The sequence below is a fragment of the Asterias rubens genome, chromosome 12, assembly GCF_902459465.1.
Source record: "Asterias rubens chromosome 12, eAstRub1.3, whole genome shotgun sequence".
NCBI lineage: Eukaryota > Metazoa > Echinodermata > Asteroidea > Forcipulatida > Asteriidae > Asterias > Asterias rubens.
In genome coordinates, this window is record NC_047073.1 from 8,008,018 (window position 1) to 8,034,920 (window position 26,903).

A 26,903-nucleotide genomic window follows, 5' to 3' on the forward strand; every position below is an offset into this window, starting at 1 on the left:
TTAAAACGTTTTTTCAACAAAAGGGCATTTATGAATGGGAATAAAAGAGGAGTGACTCGTTCTTAAACGTCCGTTTAAAACCTTGCAGGGTCATTGCCGTGCGCTATTCGACCCTGCAGGCTTTAAACGGCTATGTACATGTAAGAACTCGTCGCTACCCTTTATATTAATATTCAATTAAAAAACAAAGCAAGACTGCCGGACTTGTCCAGTTATAAGTTTACTCTGCCCAACACTAAAGCTATTGGCCTCAGGACTGCGGGCCAGTCTAAACTTCAATCCCTGCTTGCTATATACTTTACAGTGCACCATGAGTGCAGAATTGGACACTTTCAGAACAGAAAAACAAATTAAAAGTTCACAGATTTACAAATAACTTACAGGGTTTACAGAAGGTAATGGTGAAAGACTTCTCTTGAAATATTATTCCATGAAATGCTTTACTTTTTGAGAAAACATTAAAACAATGTCAATTCTCGATATCGAGAATTACGGATTTATTTTAAACATGTGTCATGACAAGGCGAAACGTGCGGAAGCAAGGGTGGGTTTTCCCGTTATTTTCTCCCGGACTCCGATGACCAATTGAGCCTAAATTTTCACAGGTTTGTTATTTTATATATAAGTTGTGATACACGAACACGAAGTGTGGTCCTTGGACAATACTGTTTACCGAAAGTGTCCAATGGCTTTAAACGAAGCCAATAAATTGCAGTCTAATGGAAACCATAACATTGCGTTTTGTTATTCTTAACATTTCCTTTTTTGATTTTACTTCCTGTTTCATTCATGCAAGTAGCTTGATTGAGTTGAAACTGAAGTTTTCGATTCGGAGTTTACATGTGAAGAATCTGGATATGCTGACGTCACCAGATTGTGTCAGGTTCAATATATCAGTGAGTTTCACTTTAATAGTTAGTATTCTTGAAAAGGACATTGTTAATAATGGATATGGGTTCATTTATAATGCCCTTGGTTTATTGCACTGGGTCCAGTGCGCCCCCCCCCCCAGGTGCCCCCTCCTAGAAAAAAATCTGGAAAGTGGCTAATTTGTTTACGAAAAGCGTTAGCCAATAAACTTGAGAGCTAACATTATTTGTGCTGTAAAGCATTATACTAGTACTTGTTAGCTAATAAATGAATACCATCTCGACCAGAACTTTTCCACATGTTGGTCTAAACGTGAATAATTCACTGATACAAACTGAAGAGACCATATGCGATGTGATGGTCAAAATATACTATGTACATTGAAATCAAACTAAAATACCTTTTTCACAACTTGATTGTAAATACAAAGCTACAACAATGTGAACAAATTAAAATAAAAATGAGTGGTTGAACTATTTATTAGAACCGATGTTGACAATTGAAGTGAGCGCTAACATTCTTTGTTAATGTTAAAGTCACCTGGAAATATAATTTTTTTTTCAAACATAAGAGTATATGCTTATGAACAATAAAACAATTTTTTTTAGTAATTGTTAGTCTCGATTTATATGTTTAAAAAATAGATAAAGTTGTTTCGGGGGCTGACTCCGCCTACCCCTTTTGTGACGTCAATCGAGGCAGACTTTACCTGCAATGCGTAGAGTAAACAAACATGCAAAGTACATTTTTTTGCATTTTTTCGGCAATGCCGACCAGGTGTTTTGCTGCTGGATGCAGCAAAACAACTAAAGATGGGGTCAGGTTGCATGTGTTTCCTGCAGATCCCAAGTATGGGCGGTTGTGGGCCGCGAAAGTCGGACTCACAAGAGCAATAGTGGTCCGACGTCTTTTTCAGTGCTGTGCAGCGAACACTTTGAGCCGTCGTGCTTCGAATCCGGAACACACCACACATTTGACATGAAGAGAAAAGTTATTCTAAAACATGACGCCATCCCAACAACTTTTCCAGAGTGGGAAGTCAAAGAAGGTACCTGAAAGACGTGACGAACCTAGAGGAGCGTATGCCAAACGTGAAAAATTTTGGTAAGTTGAACTTTGAGGGCATGTTTTTAGCTTGCGATTCACCATGCAGGGTAATCCGAGTGGACCGTCCGAACAGCAGCCATAGTGCTCCGTGACCGTAGTTTTGTCCGTACATGAAGGCATCATACCGATCAGTTACCCAGACGTAGTGTACGGGGCCAGACCACACATTTTTTCTTCAAATATCGCGCCTCGATTGACGTCACGAACAGCACCCTCTCGAGTCTGGGCCTACTCTTAAATTTGTAAATAAAATGAGAACTAACTTTTTTAGAACATTCCACACATCAAAACAGATATCTTAGTGACAAAAGCTTTATTTTGAAAAGAAATACCACTTCCAGGTGACTTTAAGCATTGTACAGTTGTTTGCTAATAGATGACAACAAAAACCATCCCACTCAGCTGTTTGAACTATTCAGCATGATGGAGTTTGTTCCAGCTTCAGAATAAAATACAATACAATACATTATAATACAATACGATACAATAATACAATACAATTTAAACTCTATAGTGTATTTCTTTCTAACTTTCTAAAAGTGACACATTTCTTTATTTTGACTTCAGATCATTTATGATTACACCATCCATGGAGGTCGCATTGGGGTCAAACTTGACGAGGACCACTCAATATTCTACTGTTCTAATAAAGTAACGGGTGGTAAGAGTTCATCCCTTCTTATTTTCAGTCCACATGAAACTTCAAACCAAATAACTTTTTAAGTTTTTTTTTTTTGCATTAAAGGCAGTGGACACTATTGGTAATTACTCAAAATAATTATTAACATGAAACCTTTCTTGGTGACGAGTAATGGGGAGAGGTTGATAGTATAAACTTCGTGAGAAACGGCTCCCTCTTAAGTGCCATAGTTTTCGAAAAAGAAAAAGAAGTAATTTTCCACGAATTTGATTTTGAGACCTCGGATTTAGAACTTGAGGTCTCGAAATCAACCATCTAAACGCACACAACTTTGTGTGACATGGTTTTTGTTTTGTTTCATTATAATCTCGCAAGTTCGATGACCAATTGAGCTCATACTTTCACAGGTGTTATTTTATGCACTGTTGTTGAGATACACCAACTCTGAAGGCTAGTCTTTGACAATTACCAATAGTGTCAACTGAAGAATGATTATTTTGTCTTGCCCAACTACATTGTACATGTATAAAATGCACTGTATGAGTTGCTGTGCTTGGCCCAATTTGAAATGTGACTTCGGTGGATATTTTTGGAGCCCCATACGGGAAAAGAAAACAAGAGAGGTGCTGCAAGATTTATTAAGGGCAATTATAACACCCCTTACTAAAACTCTGCCTTTTTATTGGTTTAGAGCGCGACCCATGATATGTCTTAGTTTTACCAGAAACCTGGCGGTCGTGTGATAGTCGTTTGCAATGCAAAAGTAAAGACTATTACATGGCGCGCGCGGTACCCAGATGTCTTTTTACCCACCTCGAACTCAATCAGCTGTGCATCTGTGTATCTGAAATGCGGGTACAAACGTTATGTGTACGAGGATGATAAATAGTGTGTTTGTGGGTGTTATAAAACAAATATTGACTGCTTTTACTCGTGCTATGGTTTAAACTCTGACTCCCTCGGTGATCCCCGGACCGTTCAATTTTTTCCAAAATAGAACGCTCCGGGGATCACCTTGGGAGTCGTTGTTTTAACCATAGCACTCGAAGCAGTCAATAGTTTTATACTACACCCGCACCGAAGGCAAAGTTATGCACCTCCTGGGAGAGTTAGGTTGATGCACACTGAAGAAAAGGAGAAAAGTAAGCCAGACTCACCAACTTGGTGGACATCCCCAGTGACCGCTACCTAATGCCAGCAGCCAGACTCAAGTCATTTAAACATCAAAAGCGCGTACACATGTGCACTTTTCCATTGTTTTTTCCATCAAAGATGGCAGTCAATGACGCATATTGCAATCCATCTATAGCCATAGTGGAGTGGAATGCCCTTGATGACTCATGTGAATGCAGCAATCTTGAACAATTTCAAGCAACAACTAATTTGAATTCCCATAACTCCTCATAAGCCTGGCATCATACGCTCATTGAGTCCAGCCAATATTAGGCTGTATCTGAGTTAGCGGCTTCAGCTATGGCTACGGCTGTTGCTAAGGGTGTTGCTGAGAACGTCCTATACCTCAACGCATGATGACGCGGAAATCTAGCTGTAGCCCTAGCTGTTGAGGTCAATTCGGACACAGCCTTAGAGTAAAAGTAAAAGTGACATTAAGGATCTTCTCACTTCAATGCAAGTTTAACTGAATCTTTGTTACCGGTATGTGTTTTGTGTTGTGATCTTCTCACTTCAATGCAAGTTTAACTGAATCTTTGTTACCGGTATGTGTTTTGTGTTGTGATCTTCTCACTTCAATGCAAGTTTAACTGAATCTTTGTTACCGGTATGTGTTTTGTGTTGTTTTTTCATTTAGACCATTTTGACGGTGTTTTTAGCGATCTTGTCAAGGTCTACGATGTGCTGATCATGATCCTCTGTTCGCTATCTCTCACTCTGTGTTTGAGGTCCATCCATAGAGGAAGGAAACTGAAAAAAGTAATTCTAACCCCCGTATAATTTTCACCATACACCCAGTCTGCAGGCCTAATCCTTCACAGAGGCAATGGGAGACTTTCTGGGACGATAGAGGGCAGCAGACTTACCGGGTAAATCCATTGTTCTCAGAATTATGCGCATGTTCAGAACTACGTAAACAATGGAAATTTACCCGGTATGTCTGCTGCCACCTAGCGCTGGAAAGTCTCCTATTGCCTCTGTGGCCCATTGGTGCCCTTGGTGCTCTTGAAATGCTCCTTTAGAAATTAACAATTTCCAAATAGGTTGCCTTTAACCAAGGAGAAAATGCCTTGGTGCCCTTGCCCTTTCAAAAAACAAATCATACAGACTTGCCCAGACCTTGCTAACCTTGTTCATTTTTAATCCCTGAGAAATTTGCGGAAAATTGTTAGGAAATAGAAATAAATAACTTGCTCAAGAATTGTAGATTTGGTCTGATACCTTTTCTTTGACACTCTTGTTCAAGTGGAAGTAAGTCAAGTGTTGTGGCCAGGAATTGAAGATTTGGTCTAATACCTTTTCTTTGACACTCTTGTTCAAGTGGAAGTAAGTCGAGTGTTTTGGCCATCTTTAGATGCTCTTCCTATCAGGAGAACTCGGCAAACTCCTTTAAGGGGATATAAACCCCAAGCTGGCAACAGCCAATCTCTCTCATACAAACATCGGTTTAATCATCGTCTATGATTATTATGATTTACACAAGTCAAGAAATTGTGATCCAGTAACAAGACGACAGTACTTAGTCTAGTCATTGTGAAATCAACAGTTCTCTTGGTAGGATTTGAACCCACAACCTTGTGTTTGCAAGTCACACAGTCTAACCATTTTACTTCTACAAAATCCACATACATGTACTAATCTATAGACCCTGTAACTGTTAATTCACATGTTAACGAAAGGGCCACAGAGCCTGGACTTCCTGCAGCCAAGATTTGTACTTAGCTCAATGGAAGAAACTATAAAGTTCTTAATTTTTGAGAAGATTACACAGGTTTTTGTTTCAACTTTTGATACAAAGACAGGAGGCCTGTCTCAAAACTTTTTCATTAGGATTTGAAACTTTGCATGGTTGAATTACGATCTAGTAAGGTTTGCCGTAATGACAATGAAAATCTCTAATTGAGTTGGGGTGGTTCTAAAAAGACTGTAGATTTCAACTTGTTTCAGAACCACCCCTAATTCATTTAGAGATTATCATCACATAGTGTTACTGCAAACCTTACTAAAACTTGTTCAGTTGTTATTGTTATTAACAAATTTTCATGTCTCTGTTCTCCTGACAGAAAACAATGAAGTTTTTCAAGCGGTATTACAGCAAAAATTTAACCCGGATCGAGAAACTTGAGTTTCTGAATTTCTGGTACATCATGATAATTCTGAGTGATATGTGCACAATTATGGGGTCGACCGTCAAATTGCTGATTGAATTTAAGGTAAGTTTACTCTATGTCATGGCCTGTCATGGGCAGGCGGTTAAAGTATTTGGGTACCTTTTCAAAATGTCCATAGTTTTACATTAAACTTACAGGGTTTGAAGATAATGATAGTGGAAAGCTTCCCTTCAAATTTTACTTACTGAGGTGCTGTAGTTTTTGAGAAATGAGTAAAACAATGTCATGAAAATACGTTTGTAAATGATTTAAATAATTTTCGTCTCATGAGACGAAAATTATTTTCATGACATTGTTTTACTCATTTCCCAAAAACTACAGCACCTCCGCACGTAATATTTTCTGGGAAGCTTTCTACTATCATTATCTTCAAACTGTGTAAGTTGAGAGTAAATTGTGTTTACATTGTGTTTTTTGTCCTACAAAAGTTACATAGACCCTTTAAGATCCCTGTATTCAAACTCTGGTGTTTCTAAATTTCTGGTACATCATAATCATTCTAAGTGACTTGTGCACAATGATGGGTTCAACTGTCAAATTGCTGATTGAACTTCAGATGCATAACAAAAGGCTTCAGCTGAAGTCTCATATTATTTGAGTGAGAAATTACATCTTTCTCCAAAAACTATGTTACTTCGGAGGGAGCTGTTTCTCAGAATGTTTTATACTATCAACAGCTCTCCATTGCTCGTTACCAAGTGAGTCTTTGTGCTAACAATTATTTTGAGTGATTACCAAAAGTGTCCAGTGCCTTTGCAAAGATGAGTTTTCAAGGCTGTTTTAAAAATGTCCGATGTCTGGAAGGCTCTGATGGAATAAGATAGACCATTCTAGACCTTCCCTGCAGCTACCCAAGATCTGCAAAGAGTTACTAAATATTTATCTCTCGTCCGTGTAGCGTCTTTGTTACAAAGACTGTATCTATGATTGTGGCTGTGCACTGTAACATTGTCATGTGTAATATTCTGCATCTTTTGTTCCCCCAGTTGAATACTGCCTATGATGTATGTAGCCTGCTTCTTGGCTCTGGATGTTTCTTTGTTTGGCTCGGAATTCTCAGATATCTCGGCTTTTTCCCAAAATACAACGTAAGTTTTATTTAGTTAAATCGAAACGATACCCGCTGCCAAAACTTATAATTCAATTCAAACTGCCTCTAGCTACCAGGCAATCTCTGTAGTCTTGTAGGTAAGACACTGCTCTAGAATTGCAAAGGTCGTGGGTTTGAATCACACCCGACTAAAAGGCCAATTGATTCTTTTCACTGGACTTCTCTAAACAAAAAAAATGAACAACCTAAGTTTGTTGTATATTTAGTTTGCCGTAATAACACCATGTGTAAATTGAGTTGCTGGGAAGATTAGGTTCTTTTGAGAACTTGTCTTGCTGTTTATCCTCGGAGTAGAACATAATCTACCCAGAAAGTAGATATATACATGGTTATTAGACATTTAAAAAAAACCAATAATGACCAAAGATTTAAGTAGGCAAAAATAAAGTCAAAAATATTACGGGAAAGCTCCACTAAAGATTTTCTGAGTATGGCTACAAAAACTAAGAAAGTATAGATCCTTTCCAGTGATCGAGTGTAATATCAAGTACTTGGATCGTTAAAATTAACGAATGGGCATTTTTAAATGCCCATTCAATTATTTTTGCCTGGGGCATTCAGCAGCACCTCTGGTTTGTGCATGATCCAATGTAGTCCACTGTTTGGAAAGCAGTTACATGTACATGGAAAAAACAGGTGTAAGTTGCCAGAAGAAAAAGATGTGTCTTTTCTGCCTCTTTCTTTAATGGAGCATTCTCGTAATGAATTCGAAAATTTATGTATCTGGAATTTTGAGTTAGATTGAGTGTAAACCATTACATGGTACTTCATGTGTGTAAAAGGAGTAGGTCTCATAATTCAAACTTAGTACCACATACTTTGCATGGAAAAACTGTATATTAAAGCACCTTGCGCGCTATATAAGAAGCTACTATTGTTGTTATTAATATTATTTTACATTACAGATTCCCATAGTAACGTTGAAGAGTGCTCTACCAAACTGTGGCAGGTTTATTGTATGTGGGCTCATTCTGTACATGGCATATGGTTTCTCTGGTTGGATCGTACTGGGACCTTACCACCACAAGGTACGTTTAAAGATGTCAAATCAGGCAAAGAAAATGTTGCACTAATGAAAATAATAAGTTTTGAAGGTACACAAGTAGTACATTCTGCTCAACCAGCCAGTCTCCTAATGGATGATACCCATGTCTATCCTAAGGGACTGTGAAGGGGGTAACCCGGTTATGCAATGTGCCTCTGGTGACAGTAGATTTGGGTTGATAGCCCAAATCAGTTAAAGGCACTGGACACTATTAACTCGAAATAATTGTTAGCAAAAATACTTAATTGGTATTGAGCAATGGAGAGCTGTTGATAATGTAAAACATTGTGAGAAACGGCTCCCTCTGAAGTAACGTTGTTTTCGAGAAAGAAGTTATTTTCCACTAAAATATTTGAATTTGATTTTAAGACCTCAGAATTAGATTTTGAGGTCCCAAAAGCAAGCATCCGAAAGCTTACAACTTCGTGTGACAAGGGTGTTTTTTACTCCATTATTATCTCGCATGTCATACAGTCATATCGTGCAAAGACAATTGTGCACTAATGATAAAAATAAGTTGGGAAGGTAGTGCATTCTGTTGAACCAGGCAGGCTCCTAGTGGATGTAACCTTGTGTCAGCCCCAGCAGTAGGTGGCAACATGCCCCTGGTTACACTTTGTGTAGCCCTCACCTTGAACTGGCCGTCCGTGGCCTTGTTATGTCAGGTGATCTCTCATAAACCAGCAACCCCAAAACCAAACCAGTTTTTATGTAGAGCCTTATCTACATGTACGGGTATCTTGAAGTGCTGGTCTAAGACAAGTCTTTGAACTATAAGACCTTTTTAGGCTGCGCTTACAAAGGTACTGTCGCTTTTTTGAGATATCGCCAAAGAATAATCCCTAATTGGAATACACAATCTGGTCACAGATGCAAATGTTATTTTGGGGCATAAAAACTGATACATTTTTACAAAATCACATTACCTTGAAGTGAAATGTTTCTCAAATTGCTTTATACTATCAAAATGTGCTGTATTTCTTGCCAAAAAAGTTTTTTATTGACATTAATTATAAAAGTGATTACCAAACAGTTGCCTTCCCTTTAAACCCTTAACGCCTCAATGCCCGGCTTACACGCATGCCTGGATAGCAACCTTTGTTTGCCTACAGCTGTACCGGCCACCGACTGCATTCCACGGCTTACCACATACACAGTCCACAGCATTCCGGAAAAGATTAGCGGCCATAGCCGCCTTCCATCTTCAAGGGGTTAATGATTACTTTTTTATTTGTTTTGGTTTTACCCATATACACTGATGTGTGTTAGCATTGTACATTATACTCAGTACTTTCACGAGCTCTGTGTACAAAATCACAGGCATATTATTACTCTGGTGGGATTTGAACCCACAACCTTTGCAATTCTAGAGCAGTGTCTTAACCAACTTTTTTTTTCTCGAGAGAGAGAGAGTTTGGGAAATTACTTCAGTGCTAACACACATCATTGTATATGGGTAATACAAAAATTAATATTCTTTATCCCTCTTGCATATATCCATCTATTAAGTTAAAATTTTTTTTCCCTTTCATTCAGTTTCGAACACTCAACGTTGCCATTGAGTGTATGTTTAGCCTCATCAACGGTGACGATATGTATGCCACGTTTGATGAGATGTCTGATAAGAGTACAGTGGTGTGGATCTACAGTCGTATCTATCTCTACTCCTTCATCAGCCTCTTCATCTATGCCATACTCAGTCTCTTCATTGCTCTCATCATGGATACCTATGAGACGGTCAAGGTGAGTCCACCTGAGGTTTTTTCCCCTTGAGATTTTGTTCATTAATAAAGTTAATATAGGGTGCATTCGATAAGCTTCCATGTGTCGACCCAACTGTGCTTACTCGGGTGAGCCCCTGACAAGAGCTAATGGAACGATCACTCACCCTCTTGTGGTGATGTCATGCACCTGGGGCCAGTCCCAAGTGACCCACTCCACAAGCAGGGAACTTGGGGCTGACACAGAAAAGTCCCTTGAATGACCCCAAAGCTATTTGAATGTACACTCATACGCCATTTTGGAAGTTGTGTTTTAAGTATTAAACTAGCCCACTTAAAAAATATATATAATTGATGACCGAGAAAAGAAACTTTGAAACTATTTGTGATTGTTTTCTTGATTGTTTTTTTTGTGGTTGGTTTTTTTCTCAATCAGGAGTGTCACGGTAGACACAAGAATCACACGGATCTCGAGGCATTTATTGATAAATGTGATGACAGACCGGAGTCGGGATGTTATCGGAGAAAGAAAAAGAAGAAACGAAAACTTTTGAAGTTTGTTCGCAACTGCTGTAAAAGGTTTGTTAACCAAGAATATTAATTTTTTTTTTTTCCCCCATAAACACCATTGCGTGTGAGCACTGTATACTCAGAACTTTCCTGAGCTCTGTGATATAACTCGGGTGGAATTCGAACCCACGACCTTTGCAATTCTAGAGCAGTATCTTACCAACTAGACCACTGATTGTCTTTAGCTTGTAATTTTGTTTCTTACTAGAGGGACATTCTGTGCAAAAACATTGCATTTCCTTGCTATTTGATTTGTGTTTGCAGTAAAACAAAAAAACAAAAAAAAGATTGACTGAAGCGGGACTTGAACCAAAGACCGCAGGATTAACATAACGGCGCTCTACCAACTGAGCTATCCAACCCTATGTTTGCAATCTCCCTATTAGTCGATGTCTTTGTTCAGGGGTGCCAGGCACAAGCCATTAAACCGTTAGCTGTCCTGTAGCCAGAGATCACACCATGTTCATAAATACAACCTGGGAAGTGGCAGCCAGGGGGACTTTACACATATATTTTAATTAATATTGTTATTTACAAATAGTTTGTTTGTATGTTTGTTAACAGATCCAGCTCTTCCGATGAAGAAAATTTAGTTCAATGAAATTTGGGAATACATTGGAGCAGTGCATTGGCAAGTCTTCCTGTATATAAAGCACTACATTCCCACCTTGACATTGAATGCAGAATAATTCTATGGCATATGACGACCCATAAGTATTAACTGTACATTTTTGTAATGCGCCAAAGACTGTTGACACAATGAAACTGGCGCTAAGATATCGGATATGGTGATGCCCAGTAAAAAATTAATAGTAAAAACATTAAGCAGGTACTTATTCTGAGCACCTTTTCCAGGGGTTGCAAAGTGCTAGGATGTGTTCAACACAGAGAATCTAAAACAAAGAAGGCCCAATATCAAAAACAAGTGTGTCTTCAGCAGTTTGTTGAATGATTCAAGTGAGTTTGTATTTCTGCAGCTATCAGGAAATGAATTTCACAGGGCTGGGCCCGCATTGGAGAAGGCTCAGTCTCTAGCTTTAGTGATTGGCCAATCCTAAAAAAGAAGGTTGCTTAGCGCTCCAACCTCTTAATATATAAGGCTTTTTCAAACACAATATCAACCTTTGAGGTACCCATTTATACCCATGTACCTTTCTTGTAGTTCTACCTTATTCCCCTTTGGTATGCAGTTAATTTGATAAGCTTTTATATTTATAATGTGCTTCATATATACCTATCAGCATTGGCAGTTTTTCTTGGATTTTTTTCCAGAGTTTTTTTCTTTTTTTTTCTTTCTTTCTTTGGGGGGGGGGGGGATACTTCTGTAGTAGGAAAGAAAGTGTTTGAGTGTGACATTTGGGCTTGGGGTTGGAGAATCCCTGAGCAACCATCAAACGAATTTTCTACAAAACACGGCCAATACTTACGTAAATTTTGTGACGCCATATTGCAAAACGATGATATATTGATACAAATTCGTTTGACAAGTTGATATTTTACCTGCCTGATGAATTTCTTTCGTCTGAGCAACCATGTTTGACATGGTATAGAAAAAGCACCCAACAGCTTGCCTAGGTACCAGTAAAAAAAAAAAGATTTGGTAAAAAGATGTACGGTACTATTTAAATAGGTTGCCAGATACATAAAGTGCTAAGATACGCATTGATGTTTTTGAAGTACATGGCCATACTGCATGGAACTGCTGAAAGCAGCAAGTGGTACTTCACACAAATTTCCGCTAAGCAAAAATTAGCAGGATACCTGTCACAGATGATACAATGTGGAATCGTGTTCTGGCGTGTAACCTTATTCTGGTAAGCATAATTTTGGTTCTCTTTGCTACTTTTTGTGAAAACTGGGTCCCTTGATTGCAATATACATGTAGGTGCAGTTCGAAGTTGTTTATATCCAAGATAAGGTTGTGAGTGTTAAACAGTATTAGTATTCTATTTAAAAGAGCAAGGAGCAATTTTAAACAAATAAGGTAAAGCTTTATGGTTTGTTTATATGGCGTGAGTTTTAGGAAAGGTAATTTTCATCACGAATATTAGCTTACATACAAAGAGTTGTATATGAGAATTAGTATACACATAATGAATGTTTATGAGTGCAATGGTGCAAATATGTTCATGAGTTGAAAGATGGAATGTACTATTCAACGAGGCGGAGCCGAGTTGAATGGAACATTCCAGCTTTCAACGAATGAACATATTCGCACCATTGCACGAATGAAAAACATTCATTATTTGTTTTATATAACATCCAAGTAGATCTTTGTCATTTTTATTGAATGATACAACTTTCAAAACAAACAAAGCGTAGGCCTCCAATTTTTAATTGTAGAAGACGAATGCTAGTAATTTTACTAATATGCCTTGCTGCGTTACCGAAGACAACGCGCACGCAGTGATGTTTTTACTCAGCTTTTTCGTTCCATCCGAAAAGTACCATTGCACGCTGGCAGCGTGCAATGGTACTTTTCGGATGGAACGAAAAAGCACGGTGAGTGACTCAGCGTGCAATGGTACTTTTATTTGCTACCACGTGACGGACAATCCTCCAATCAAATGGCAAGGATCTGCTTGGGTGTTATATAAATCACACTAATTACACCCACACACACCTGCAATCATGGACCCTCCTTTGTTCAACTCTTTGTGATAGCAACTGTGGACCCCATTGTATTCCTTTATGATAGCAACCGTGGACCCATTGTCCCTTTTGTTATAGGTCCTGGTTTGAATGTGGATACGTCTGCAACCGTGGACCTCCATTTGTCCCTCTTTTTTCTCTCTTTTTTTTCAACTGCTCAGATTGGTTTTGTACACGTTTTTTAACTGTGGACCTTTCCCGAACTGTCGACCCTATTGTTCTCTTTGGTTATGGTCCCGGTTTGAATGAGTGTACCTACTCACTGGCCAACACAGCTCTGTGTTGCAGTCACTTTGTAGACATTCCTTTGTTATGTACACTTTAGGAAAATCCTTGTCTTTAACACTGTGAATAACACTGTGAATAACACTGTGGACACCTGAGAAGTCCACATAGTGCTTCAAGTTCCCACACTATGTGGACCTCTTTTGTTCTCGGGTCCACACGTATATAATGCTTGCCCACCATGGGTTTGAATCCCTATGGAGTCAACATACAAACTTCCCCTTACAAAATATTGGTTGTGTGAACTTGTTCAAACACAAAAATATTTCAAACTTGCCCAGTCAGTTTGCCTTGTGGTTTATTACTGACTTATAATCATGTCTACATAATTATTTTAAAAAGACTCGGAACAACTCAACAGGTGTGTGCCTTTCGATAACTGAAATGAAATTAGGTTAGAACTTTAAGACTTAATTTTATTTTGACAAAATATTGTTTAATTGATTGATGATCATCATAATCGTATAAACACTTTTATTTACATTATGAATGACTTCAGTGTAAATGTTGAGACTCAATTGTGAATGTAACTTATGTGGTTAATGGTAAATCCAAGTAATTTTTGCAACTTGGATTGTTGCAGGGTTTAACACAAGGCATTTCTTTTTATATTTATAAAAACGAAAACAGATCAAATAAAGATAATAAAATTGTATGTAAGTAATGGAACTTAAATCCTTTGCCAAGTCTTTCAATTACAAAAGCATAGTCGTGCGACCTCCCAAATTCATCAATCAACAATTCTTTAAAGTCACCTGGAAGTGGTATTTTGTCGAAATAAAGCTTTAGTCACTAATATATGTGTTTTGATTAGTGGAATGTGAATAAACAGTTAACTAAGGTTCTAAAAAAAATTAGTTCTTATTTTATTTACAAATTTAGGAGTAGGCCCAGACCCGAGAGGGCGCTGTTCGTGACGTCAATCGAGGCGCGATATTTGAAGATAAAATGCTGCACAGTGCTGAAAAAGATGCCGGACTGGACCACTAGGTACTATTGCTCTTGTGAGTCTGACCAGCCATGCAGACTGACCCCATCTTTAGCATACAGCAGCAATAAACTTGGTCGGCATTGCCGGAACAATGCAAGAAAACATTTTTTTCGAAACGTACAAACTCGATGACTTGGACTAGCATGTACTTTGCATGTGTGTACTCTACGCATCAAGGCAAAGTCTGCCTCGATTGACGTCACAAAAGGGGTAGACGTAGTCAACCCCCAAACAACTTTAACTATTTTTTAAACACATAAATCGTGACAAGCAATTACTCTAACAATTGTTTTATTGTTACTAAACATATACTCTTATGTTTGACAAAATAAAAATTCTGTTTCCAGGTGACTTTAAATTTGGGCAAAACAGTGGGGGAAGTTTGGGAACACCAAGAGAAAACGACAATGGACAGTGAAAGCAACAAATTAAATTGTACTGTGACCCTTAAGAGCTTAGGTAACTACAAAAATATACCATTTACTGGTTGCTAGAGACTCAAATAATATTTGACAATGGCTGGGCATGTAAAGATTGTAAAACATTTTTGGGAAATGCACAGCCGCACACAAGTGTGTATACGCCTGCAACCGTGGACCTCCATTTGTCCCTCCTTTTTCTCTCTTTTTTTTTTTGCTACGGCAAAAATTTTTTATTAAAGACACTGGCCACTATTTGTAATTGTCAAGTCTTCTCACTTGGTGTATCTCAACAAATGCAGAAAATAACAAACCTGTGAAAGTTTGAGTTCAATTGGTCGTTGAAGTTGCGAGAAAACAATAAAATTAAAAACACCCTTGTCACACGAAGTTTTGTGCTTTTAGATGCTTGATTTCGAGACCTCAAAATTTAACTCTGATGAGGTCGCGAAATCAAATTCGTGGAAAATTACTTCTTTCTCGAAAACTACGTTACTTCAGAGGGAGCCGTTTCTCACAATATTTTATACTATCAACAGCTCCCCATTACTCGTTACCAAGTAAGGTTTTATGCTAATAATTATTTTTAGTTATTACCTAAAAGTGTCCACTGTCTTTAAGTTATGACGAATAACTCGTCCTAACTCGAAAGAAGAATCCTTGTGAAATCTACCACGGGCATGTAAAGAAGTCAGTTAGATTTAAAAATTGTTGGGAAATGCAAAGAATTAAAAAATATTTAAGATGGTGTGGTATGATATCTTGGCCCTTCATGGTTAAGTGTGTACATTGTGCTCGTGAATCTTTTGAGGGTTGAGTCCTCATCATATGCCCTTGCAAAAATGTTTTCTAATCACGTTTCTCAACTGAAACTTCTTACACAGAGTCTGTCTCGTATATGCATAAATGATCAGCCTTTAGGTCTAAAGATTTCAGGTTGTAAATCACCATCAGTAATTTGAAACTGAACCAAACTGCAAAAGAAAGGCCTCAGCCGGAAGGTACACGTTTGGTAATTACTCAAAACAAATACTAACTTATAAACTGACTTGGTAACGAGCATTGTAGAGATGTAGATAGTCTAAAACATTGTGAGAAACGGCTTCCTCTAAAGTAGCATAGATTTTGAGAAAGAGGTAATTTCTCACTAAAATAACAAAATACTTCTAGCCAGAAGACTTTTATTCCTATCTGAAAGCACACAAATTCTCTCATCATTTTCTCGCAACTTCGATGACCAATTTAGCTCATATTTTCACAGGCTTGTTATTTTATGCTTATGTTGGGATACACCAAGTGAGAAGATTGGTCTTTGACAATCACCGAACGTGTACCTTCCCTTTAAAAGCAGCAACAACAACCCTATATAGCAGAGTCGTTCTCGAAGGATAAAAAAGGAGAGAGAAAATAAGTTAAACCTAAGAAAGTAGGCCTGCCCAAGTTCCGAATTTCCGACAAAAATTTATTTGACTTGCTTTATACAAAATGTAAGGAAGCATTTTGCCGCCACACTAATACAAAAATTCTTATCGCTTACGCGATAAGTTTCGGTTCATCATGTACGTACACCATAAGTTATCGTGTACAACTTATCGTGTATCAACATGAGTACCACACACTACAATATTATACATTTAAAAAATTTCAAATGTACATTTCCAAATATTGTTTAAGCGACCTTTTTACATGCCGTACTTTTGTCTAAGAATACTATTTGAGTCCTCTAAGTGTACGTACACATTTGCTTTATTCAAGTACTGGCAATAGGCCTACGCTTCGGTAAAAGTTGTTACATTTTTTTGGTGACGAACAAAAGTATTGCCTGTTCATTCGTCACGGTATTTCGATTGAGGATGCTTCCTTTTTACGACTTGGACATTAACACGGTCGTAATATTATAGTCTTGGACGGTTTGGGATGCCGTAAAAGGGAATTTAAACTCCCATCATTTATCTATTTGTAGACAATGTACAGAATGGTCACCACGGAAGTCACATTATTCTAATATTATATTTCTCTAAAATTATTTTGGGTTGAACAAAGATGTAAACCTGCGACATCCGGAGTAACGTGCCAGCGTTCTACCATGCAGTCAGTTTCCTGTAGCTTGGGTTTTACCCGGCCCATTTCAACAAAAATCCAAACAGCATTCAAAACGGCCAAAAGGAGTAGTTTCAACAGGTTTAATTATTAGCATTTTTACTATGGTCATATATGGAGGTAGACAATTAAATGGGTAAATGAAGATCATTCAGTCCATTCCGAAGCCACAAGATTTATTCATTTTCGTAACCGCAAGCAGCAAACCCTGGGCTTGATTTCACAAAGCACTAAGTTATATTTAAATGACTTTTCAATGTTACCACTGGTGTAATTTGTATTGTGACTTTCCTTAATCGTCCCAGGACGAGCAGACCTCCCCTCGTTTCAATTTTCAATTCAAAGCTTGCATTTATTTCCTTAATTTGTTAAAACAATGCATACAAAAAAATATGATTTTAAGAACAAAACCGAAATCCAAATAATAGGCGTACGGAACATCTTCTCTAGTAGTCGGAACTTGTGTGACATACATTGTGACACAAACAAACAGCACGACAACGGGAACAAGAACGGACGGACAGTCAGGCAAGACAGAAAATGTTCAATGTGTAAAAACATAGCTACGTGCTCCGGGCTAAGAAAGCTCTAATAATGTGCCCCTACTGATGGTGTATTTCTTAAAGTTGCACAAGAGTGACAAAAGTAGGATTTGAAACTGTGCATATAAGTATACTAAGAGAGGCAGCTAAACCGTTCCTTTAAAGCCATTGGACCCTTCCGGTAAACATTATTGTCCAAGGCCCACACTTCGTGTATCACAACTTATATGACATAACAAACCTGTGAAAATTTAGGCTCAATCATAGTAAACGTCGGAGTCTGGAGAAAACAACGGGGAAATCCACCCTTGTATCCGCACGTTTCGCCGTGTCATGACATGTGTTTAAAATAAATCCGTAATTCTCGATATCGTGAATTGATATCGTTTTACTGTTTTCTCAAAAAGTAAAGCATTTCATTGAATAATATTTCAAGAGAAGTCTTTCACCACTACCTTCTGTAAACCATGTAAGTTATTTGTAAATCTGTGCACTTCTGTACCGAAAGGGTTGGCTTTAAGACCATATGAAAATCTCTTCGAAGTAGTGACACAATAATTATAAATATGGTAGCGCAACAGTTTATTTTATAGCTATGTTTACCATGTTCATTTTCTCGAGAACACATCTGTTTGTGTGATCTATGGCGTGAAGCACTAAACATCACGTCAATCATGCAGCTCATCTGCCCCAGCCTGATTTGTCGCCCGTTGTTTGGTCGTTATTGCCGGCCTAGCCATGGGGGAACCGGGCCCCAGACTGCCCATATTTCACCCATAGACTGCCTGGCGAATTACGCTCCACCGTAAATTCACGGTTGAGAGGCCTACTTGACATACTCAATGCCAACAGGTGATCTGTCTGATACTACCCACTCGTACTTCTCTTTCCAAATGAAAGTTAGTCAAATTTTCTAATAGAAAAATTATGTGATATAGGATTTGAATAACGGCTCTTTTCAGAACCCCCCCCCCCAACCTCACTAGAACGTAATTTCCACCGTTTAAAGTTTCAAATCCTACTTATTATGAATACTTCACGTGTGAAGAAAAGGGCAAACCCCAATGCCCTTATTCATATGACTTTTCGTTTTCTTTTCGTTAGGGACACTACACTATGGAAACTCTTTGTATAACTGTCAAAGACCAGTATTCTCACTTGGTGTATCCCAACTAGGCATAAAACAAAACAATCTTTGAAAATGTTGACTCAATTTGTCATCGAAGTTGCAAAGCTTAATTTGCGCTTAATCGGTACGTTATACATTGACATGAAGTGGGGAGGAAACAATAGGCTATGGCTAAAAAAAACGTGTTAAGAGAAGTTTTCTGTTTATAAAGGTAATGTTGGACATTGGCCATTCACAAAGGCTGAATATCAATAATGCTTTTCGATATTGGACATTGGAAAAACCTATTTGCATGTCCTATATCCAATAGGAAACTAACTTTACCGTCATTTTCTTTTTACGGATTATATCTTGCATACTACTTTTGTTGATTTCATCCACACAATGTTATTCGTGTGCGTGTCTTGTCGGCAATACGCCACCGTAAATTACGGAGATACCAAACAATGTCAAACGAACCATTGTTATCCTTTCCCCACGCGGCAGTCGGCAAAGCTTAAACCCGGCACTATTATGTGCTTGAGTTTTCATACCTCTCTCTTAGCTCCACGATCTAACATACCCGCCGGAAATAATATTACCACCAAGGGAATGGTGTCTAATGGTTTGTTTACCCTAGTAATCGCTAGACTATGGGCAGATAGGAAGCGCGGCTAATTTTCCTGAAATATTACTCGCCCCCTGAGGCTCTGGGATTTGCAAATTTTGTAACCCTAAGAAAAACCAGCTGTTATATTTTGCAAGGCATTGTTAGGGGTCTGGTTTGCGTTGATGGTAATTCGTGTGCTGATTCGGATATGCATTGACCTTGTGTGAATAATATAATGTCTGTTTCATATGTAACTTCTAAACCCTTTAGTCGGCAGGTCCGCCGGCTGGGAAGCTATTCATTTTTTAGTAAAATTAGTTTTTGTTTCCAGAATTCAAGGTGCTCAGAGTTATGTTTCAAAGAGTGTATAATATGTATAAAAAGGGGGCACGAGGGAGGGACACACATTAAAGGCACTGCACACCTTTGGTAATTGTCAAAGACTAGTATTTCTCACTTGGTGTATTATGCATAGTGAAAATTTTGACCCATTTGGTAATCGAAAGTTGCAGGAGAATGTTGAAAGAAAACCACATTTGTTGCACAAAGTCTTTTAATTATTGAGTGAGAAAATACTCTTATCTCAGAAACTACAATACTTCAGAGGGAGTCGTTTCTCATATAATGTGTTTTACTATCAACAGCTCCAAATTGCTCATTACCTAGTTTTTTTTATGCTAACAATTATTTGGAGCAATAACCAATATTGTCCGGTGTCTTGCAAACCAGTGTCAATAATAGACCCAAAGGTACCAATAGTTTTGGTCGAACTGGATTCGAACTGCCTCCAGCTACCGCGGCGGGAAGTCTCTGTGGTCTTTAGTCGGTATACACTAGAATTCCAAAGGTCGTGGGTTCGAATCCCACCCGATTAACAGAGCTCGAGAAAGTACTGAGATACAGTGCTAACACACATCGGTGTGTGGGTAAAACCAAAGTTAATTGACTGAACAGGAGTTGTTAGGCCTACTATCAACTTCACGTGAGATATCAAGGACCACAGAGCCCCCTTTTTTTTTCAAAGCAACACACATTAAAAGAAATTGTTCTCTGACTCCATGTTACTCTCAATGCTTCTATAGTCTCGACTTTCGGCGCCAAATTCATCATCAGTTCCCATTATGTCAAGGCTGGAATTTAATCTTCGCTAATATTCAATATTCATACCAGATATGATGTTATGTAATTCATACAGGACGGTAACCACTAATTCAAGGCAAACCGTAGTTTCTGTAAACCCTGCAAATGATATTGTAAATTGGCAGTGACAGAGTTGGGTATGTGAACAGTTCATACGAAAACGTAACCTACTCCCAAAAGAGATTTACACATGGTGCTACCGCCAACATCCTAGTACTCCCACATGCAAAGTTTCAAATCATACTTGAAAACCTCCCCGCCTTTGTGTGTGCACGTGCGTAAAATCTGGGATATTGTTGAGAGGGAGGATGAGTCAACTTTGTTTGTTATAGGAATGGATATAGAAACAACTCTTATTACTAAATTACCATCGGCAATTTTACCCCACAGTATATTAGCAAAACTTTTTATTATAGAATTATTTGTACTCCAAGTCACAAGAAATCTAAATATCCACAGAATCGGCTTTTACGAATTATAAGCTAAATTAAGGCCTGCGTGAATATTCATGATTTAGGGCAAAAACCATGAATTACCAGAAGTATTTGTAAGCAAATAATGTTCCATGACCAATTTCAGCCACCATAATAGATCTTCACACAAATCTTAAAGTTTTCAGATATGAAGAAAGTTAAACAAAATCAAGGTCAAACTTTACCCTTATGGCCAGTTATTAACGACACCCCATCATACACCCTTTTCACTTCCGCCGGCCAATGAATGATTTTTCCGGGTGTCAGGAAAGAGAAGCATCTGATTGGCTGAGGGTGAACTCAAATCCCAAGTCACTACCCCCACCCCGCCCAGCTACTTTATGATATTTGTCATTCCATGTTCTTTGATAATTCAACTTCGGCTTCAACAATCGGCTTCAACTGGTATACCCTTTGTGATGAAATTCAAAGTGGCATTACATTGACAAGTGAGGTCCGACCAGCTCATCGTTAGTACTTTGAAGGCCTCCCCGTTTGAAGTGTTGAGCAGGTTTTCAGACGAGGGTTGTGAGTAAGGCTTAGTGTAACTGCAGGGAACACTGTTGAGGTAGGTGTCAAATACCGTTACTAACCTTTCTTGTTTTTGCCAAAACTTTGTGGACACTTTATTCCCCTGTATATCCAATCGTGTTTGCTTTAATCTCTGGTAGAAAACAACTTGATTATAAGTTCTCATGATCACTTCTATTGGTAATTACTCAAAATAATTATTAGCATAAAACCTTTCTTGGTAACGAGTAACTTTGCGAGAAATGGCTCCTTCTGAAGTCATGTAGTTTTTGAGAAAGAAGTAATTTTCCACGAACTTGATTTCGAGACCTCATATTTAGAATTTGAGGTCTCGAAATCAAGCATCTGAAAGCACACAACTTCGTGTGACAAGGGTGTTTTTTCTTTCATTAATTTATCTCGCAACTTCGACGACCGATTGAGCTCAAATTTCCACAGGTTTGTTATTTTGTGTATATGTTGAGATACACCAAGTGAGAAGACCGGTCTTTGACAATTACCAATAGTGTCCACTGCCGTATGGTAATTACTCAAAATAATTATTAGCATAAAACCTTTCTTGGTAACGAGTAATGGGGAGAGGTTGATAGTAAACAACTTTGTGAGAAACGGCTCCCTCTGAAGTCATGTAGTTTTTGAGAAAGAAGTAGTTTTCCATGAATTTGATTTCGAGACCTCAGATTTAGAATTTGAGGTCTCGAAATCAAGCATCTGAAAGCGCACAACTTTGTGTGACAAGGGTGTTTTTTTCTTTCATTTATCTCGCAGCTTCGACCACCAATTGAGCTTGTACTGACTTCACAGGTTTGTTATTTTATGCGTATGTTGAGATACACCATTTTATGCATATTTTGAGATACACCAACTGTGAAGGCTGGTATTTGACAATTACCAATAGTGTCTTTTAAATACACTGGACACGAATGGTAATTGTCAAAGAAAACAGATACATCAAATCATTGGATGGTCGGGGTGTCATGGTGGTATATCTTACTAATCTTTCCTCGCCTTCCATCTAAAGACTCTGGTTTGAATCACACTGGGGCGCTGTGTGGTCTGGGTTTTGTTTGCGTGACTGCGTGGGTTTATTATTCTCTGTGGTTTTCCCTCCACAACTAAAACTGAAACTTCATTCCTTGTCTTCTTTCCTGGCTTATGGCAATTATTTCACTGATTAAGTTCGCTTTTCTGGGAGGTAAAGTGGCTTCACAACATGAAATGAAATCGCATCGGCTCGTACATTCTACCCTCGAACCTCCACTTTCTTGCATGCTCCTTTAAAAACATTTTAAGTTTTACGTCTTTACACCATACGTGTCAGACCCGATAAAATCTTTACTACCAAAATATGGATAATTGATTTAAACAGAAAGTTAAAGACACTGGAACTATGGTGGCCCTGAAGGGACAATGAACATATATTTTTACGTGTATATTGACGTCACTATTCATGGATTTTGCCCTAAATCGCAAATACTCACGTCATTTGTTCAAAGACTAGTCTCCACAGTTGGTGTATCTCAGCATACGCATAAAATAACAAACCTGTGAAAATTTGAGCTCAATCGGTCGTCGAAGTTGCGAGATAATAATGACAGAAAAAATACCCTTGTCACACGAAGTTGTTTGCGTTCAGATGCTTGATTTTGAGACTTCAAATTCTAAATCTGAGGTCTCGAAATCAAATTCGTGGAAAATTACTTCTTTCTCGAAAACTACTCCACTTTAGAGGAAGTCGTTTTTCACAATGTTTTATACTGCCAACCTCTCCCCATTACTTGTTACCAAGTAAGGTTTTATGCTAATAAATATTGAGTAATTACCAATTGTGTCCACTGCTATAGGCCTATAACATAACTTCCGTAGACAGAAAAACAGATCAAAAGGAGCCACATAATAAGAAACAAGACAAATTTATTAAAAGAAACAAATTTTAACATTATGAAGCAAAAATCAAAGACAGTTAAAAACATTATTTTTCAGAAATACGATTTTACCGTTGCGGTCTATCGTGCAATAAGAATCTTCAGCAATTATACTGCATGAAAACGCCTTGGAAGGCTTTTTAAACACACATTTAGAAACGTTTTTTTTATGATCATGAAATCAACACCTTAGGTGTGCAATCCAATTTAGAAACTTACATCCGCTTTTACGAGTTCATAATTGTACCCTAGAGATACACGGCAGTAAATCTTAAAGACACTGGACACTAATGGTAATTGTCAAAGACCAGTCTTCTCACCTGGTGTATCTCAACATATACATAAAATAACAAACCGGTAAAAAATTTAGCTCAAATTGGTCGTCAAAGTTGCGAGATAGTAATCATGAAAGAAAAAACCCTTGTCAAACGAAGTTTTGTGCTTTCAGATGCTTGATTTCGTGACCTCAAAATCTAATTTTGAGATCTCGAAATCAAATTCATGGAAAATTACTTCTTTCTCGAAAATACGATCAGAGGGAGCCGTTTCTAACAACGTTTTATAACATCAACAGGTCTGCATTGCTCGTAACAAAGTAAGGTTATATGCTAATAACTATTTTTTAGTAATTACCAATAGTGTCCACTTCCTTTAACCAGTCAATTGTAAAGAGTTGAGAAGACACCATCAGGAAGAAATTGTTTCAACCACCAAAAGTATATAATAAGAAAAGACAACACAGTGGTCCGGTGGTTAGACTTGCAATAAAAGGTTGTGGGTTCGAATGCCCTAACTCATAACTGTTGATAGGCGCTCATCAATGTACTTTTACATGAGCCACTTACACTACAGGCAACCGATTCAAGGCAATTTCCATGAAGGAAAGATCATCACATTATTTTGAGTATTCACATTTTGTTTCCCTTGGGGATCGTGAGACATTGTTTGATAAATGAACAAAGAGCTAATCCAGTAGCTTTCTCCCTCGTACTTGCATCTCTTTGGAACTCCTTGCCTGGTGCATGTTTCCATTCATCCTATGATCTGCCATCTTTTAAGAGGAATATCAATTCATACCTTCAGCTCTATTATGAGTTTCTGCATGTCTGTGTTTTCTTCCTTGTAGCCCTTTACCTGGAGTGATTTTTAGCCTTGTTTTGGGCAAACTTGCATATAATAAAAAAAAAAAAGTGTTTCCAAAGTGGTCCATATAGTAGCATGCATGCACTGCAGGTGGTTGCCTCCAAGTTGCCTTACGGTGCATATTAATTTAATTTCAAACTCACATTTATTTCTATAAAACTTAAAGAACATATCACAATTAAAGCCCCATAATTTGTATTAAAGAGGTAACAATGTAAATGCATTTCTTCACCAGAAAATATAATAAATACGCTAAATAGCCGCTCCGGAAGCGTCTGCTTATTAGCTTGGACCATAGAGAAAGGAGTTTCTCTATGAGAGAAAGGACTATCTCTGTGATTGGACCAAAGATAAAGTGGGGGGGGGTGGTCGACAGCCTTGATTTTTTGACAGGGTTCGGACCAATGTAGTAGATATTACAGGTGCTAAAATCCTCACCCTTGATTTGCACTGATCTGCCCAAAACATAAACCAGATCAGATATACTCGACTCTGTGAGCTTCAAGGTCAGTTGATACATAGTTGCGGTTTTGAAACGGTCTCGTGTTTTAGGCAGATGAAATTACGGTCATAAATCCCTTCAGCGCGTGATTCTGTGATAAATCCATCTGTAGGTTTATAAAGACTTCCCGTCTTTGGACCGTCTCTGATCCTCGGGTCTTAGAGTATTAGGTAGCGCGTGTATATTGCTGTGTTTTTATCATGGACTGTGAAAGAGGACATTGTAGTATTGTTTCCGGTAAGAGGGCCCACTCACAATGAAGTTTCGCTAAAAAAGAAGGGCTTAAGGAAAAGTATAATTGGGTTTTTAATTTCTCGTCTCTGAATAATGAAACAATTCTTGAGTGGTTACAGCGGCCAAACTGTCCGTGTGGTCTGACTCGGGATATTAGCTTCGACAAGGGATAGAATCAACATTGCAAATGAAATGAACACGTTTTCCCAAAGGTACTTCGCACTGCAGTTCCAATGGCAACGTGTACTATTTAACAGTGATGGGCATCGCAATGATGTGACAGTTCAGAGCTTTCCCATCGAACGCGCCTTCTCTCTCAAAATATCTTTTGTCTGGCAGAGTTTCAAAACAGGGTTTCAATTTCGAGACTGTGCGTTTTCTCTTTAAAAAGTTGTCTATAATTCCATCATTTAATTACAGGCGAATTCCGGAGCGGTTTGGTAATTGCATTATATACGTTAATCGTTATCAAAGTCTGACAGTTTTTATTTCTCTCGTGATTTATGTGTGAATCTAAAATAAAATCCAGCACGGTGGCCTTGCTGATTGAGATTTTATGGTTAAAAGTTTGAGAGAAAGAGAGATAAGAAACAATTATCCGAGTTTTATGTGAGGAATTGGTTACTTTGTTACGCAAGTATTTTTTTCCAGGCTCCATGTCATTTTATGGTTCTCGTGGGTCCTTTTTCTAAACGGTTGGTTCGTCGTTAAATTTTTAACTTTATTTCATAAGGGAAACAAACACAGCAGCCGGCTCAATGAATGTAGAGATTGTTTAACTGAAATGAACAACTGGGAACTGTTTTTAAAGTTATTAATGTCAAAACTTTGAGATGTCAACCACCGGGTTTTTCACGACCAGCACTACTCATAAGAGATTTCCTCATGATGTTTTATTACCGCAAACATCACCTGTACTATCTCTCAACATGTAACGTTTCAAATCCTACTAAAAGGTAGGCCGGTGTGGCGGTTTCAACTTTCCGCTGTGTTCAGTTTTCCGAATGACCAAATACGGTAGCATTACGTCATGCGATGCCTGCGCACAGCAAGCAAAAGTAGTCCGTTTTTAGTGCCGTATTGAGTCATCCATTACCCTCCGGTAGCTGTCATGGCGGCGTCCACGAGTCGAGTACAACTAGCGGCAAACGCGTGGATCGTATGAGTTGTTTTTTATGCAAGCAGAGTGTGACCTGCCTAAAGTTGTACCCATGAATACATGTAAAGATGGGGCAAGAGATTATGTGACTACACAGAAAAGAATCGTAATATAAACAATTTGGGGGTCACTGCTGAGAGAACTACAGTACTCGCCAGGGTACTCGCGGCGGTATCTGACAGGTCACCCGGAAAACTGAACACGCCGGAAAGCTAAAACCGTTTGAGCAACGTGTCGAAATTTCCGGCTACGTCACCCGGAAAACTGAACACGGCGGAAGTCTGAAACCGCCACACCGGTCGACTCAAACATTTTCTCAGAGCGAAATCAATATTGTAGGCCCCCTTAAACTCTAGGTATCAACTTTATATTTTGTTGTGCTTTTTTGGTTGTGCTTTGCAGATTAATTTTAAGCCAATAAGTCATCAGAAGACAAAGACTGCTGATTATAAGATGCATCGGGTGCTTCTGGAGCTAACTAGTCATATTATATTATTCGTGGAAGTCCACTATAGATTTATAATTAGGTGTAAACATTATTTTCTGTTAATTTTCTATGCAGATTTACTGTAGTCTAAGAAGTCATCGGAAGACAGAGACTGCATGCTGGTTAGTTTGCAGGTGCTTTGGAGTTTTGGAAGTCCACTATCAATTCACTAATGATGGACAGAAGAAGTCTTG

The 26,903-nt window shown here is 38.3% G+C and overlaps 1 protein-coding gene across 1 annotated transcript in view; it reads left to right on the forward strand.

The window, feature by feature from the left end:
* The window catches only part of LOC117297619 (mucolipin-3-like), a 36,080-nt gene extending 24,071 nt beyond the window's left edge, over positions 1-12,009 (forward strand). The window contains exons 6-14 of the mRNA XM_033780744.1: positions 800-896; positions 2,545-2,638; positions 4,428-4,549; positions 5,854-6,003; positions 6,948-7,049; positions 7,978-8,100; positions 9,654-9,860; positions 10,275-10,417; positions 10,973-12,009. Of these exons, the coding sequence (XP_033636635.1) occupies positions 800-896; positions 2,545-2,638; positions 4,428-4,549; positions 5,854-6,003; positions 6,948-7,049; positions 7,978-8,100; positions 9,654-9,860; positions 10,275-10,417; positions 10,973-11,009 (1,075 nt within the window). The 3' untranslated portion in view covers positions 11,010-12,009. The remainder of the gene's footprint in view (positions 1-799; positions 897-2,544; positions 2,639-4,427; positions 4,550-5,853; positions 6,004-6,947; positions 7,050-7,977; positions 8,101-9,653; positions 9,861-10,274; positions 10,418-10,972) is intronic.
* Positions 12,010-26,903: the final 14,894 nt, after the last annotated feature.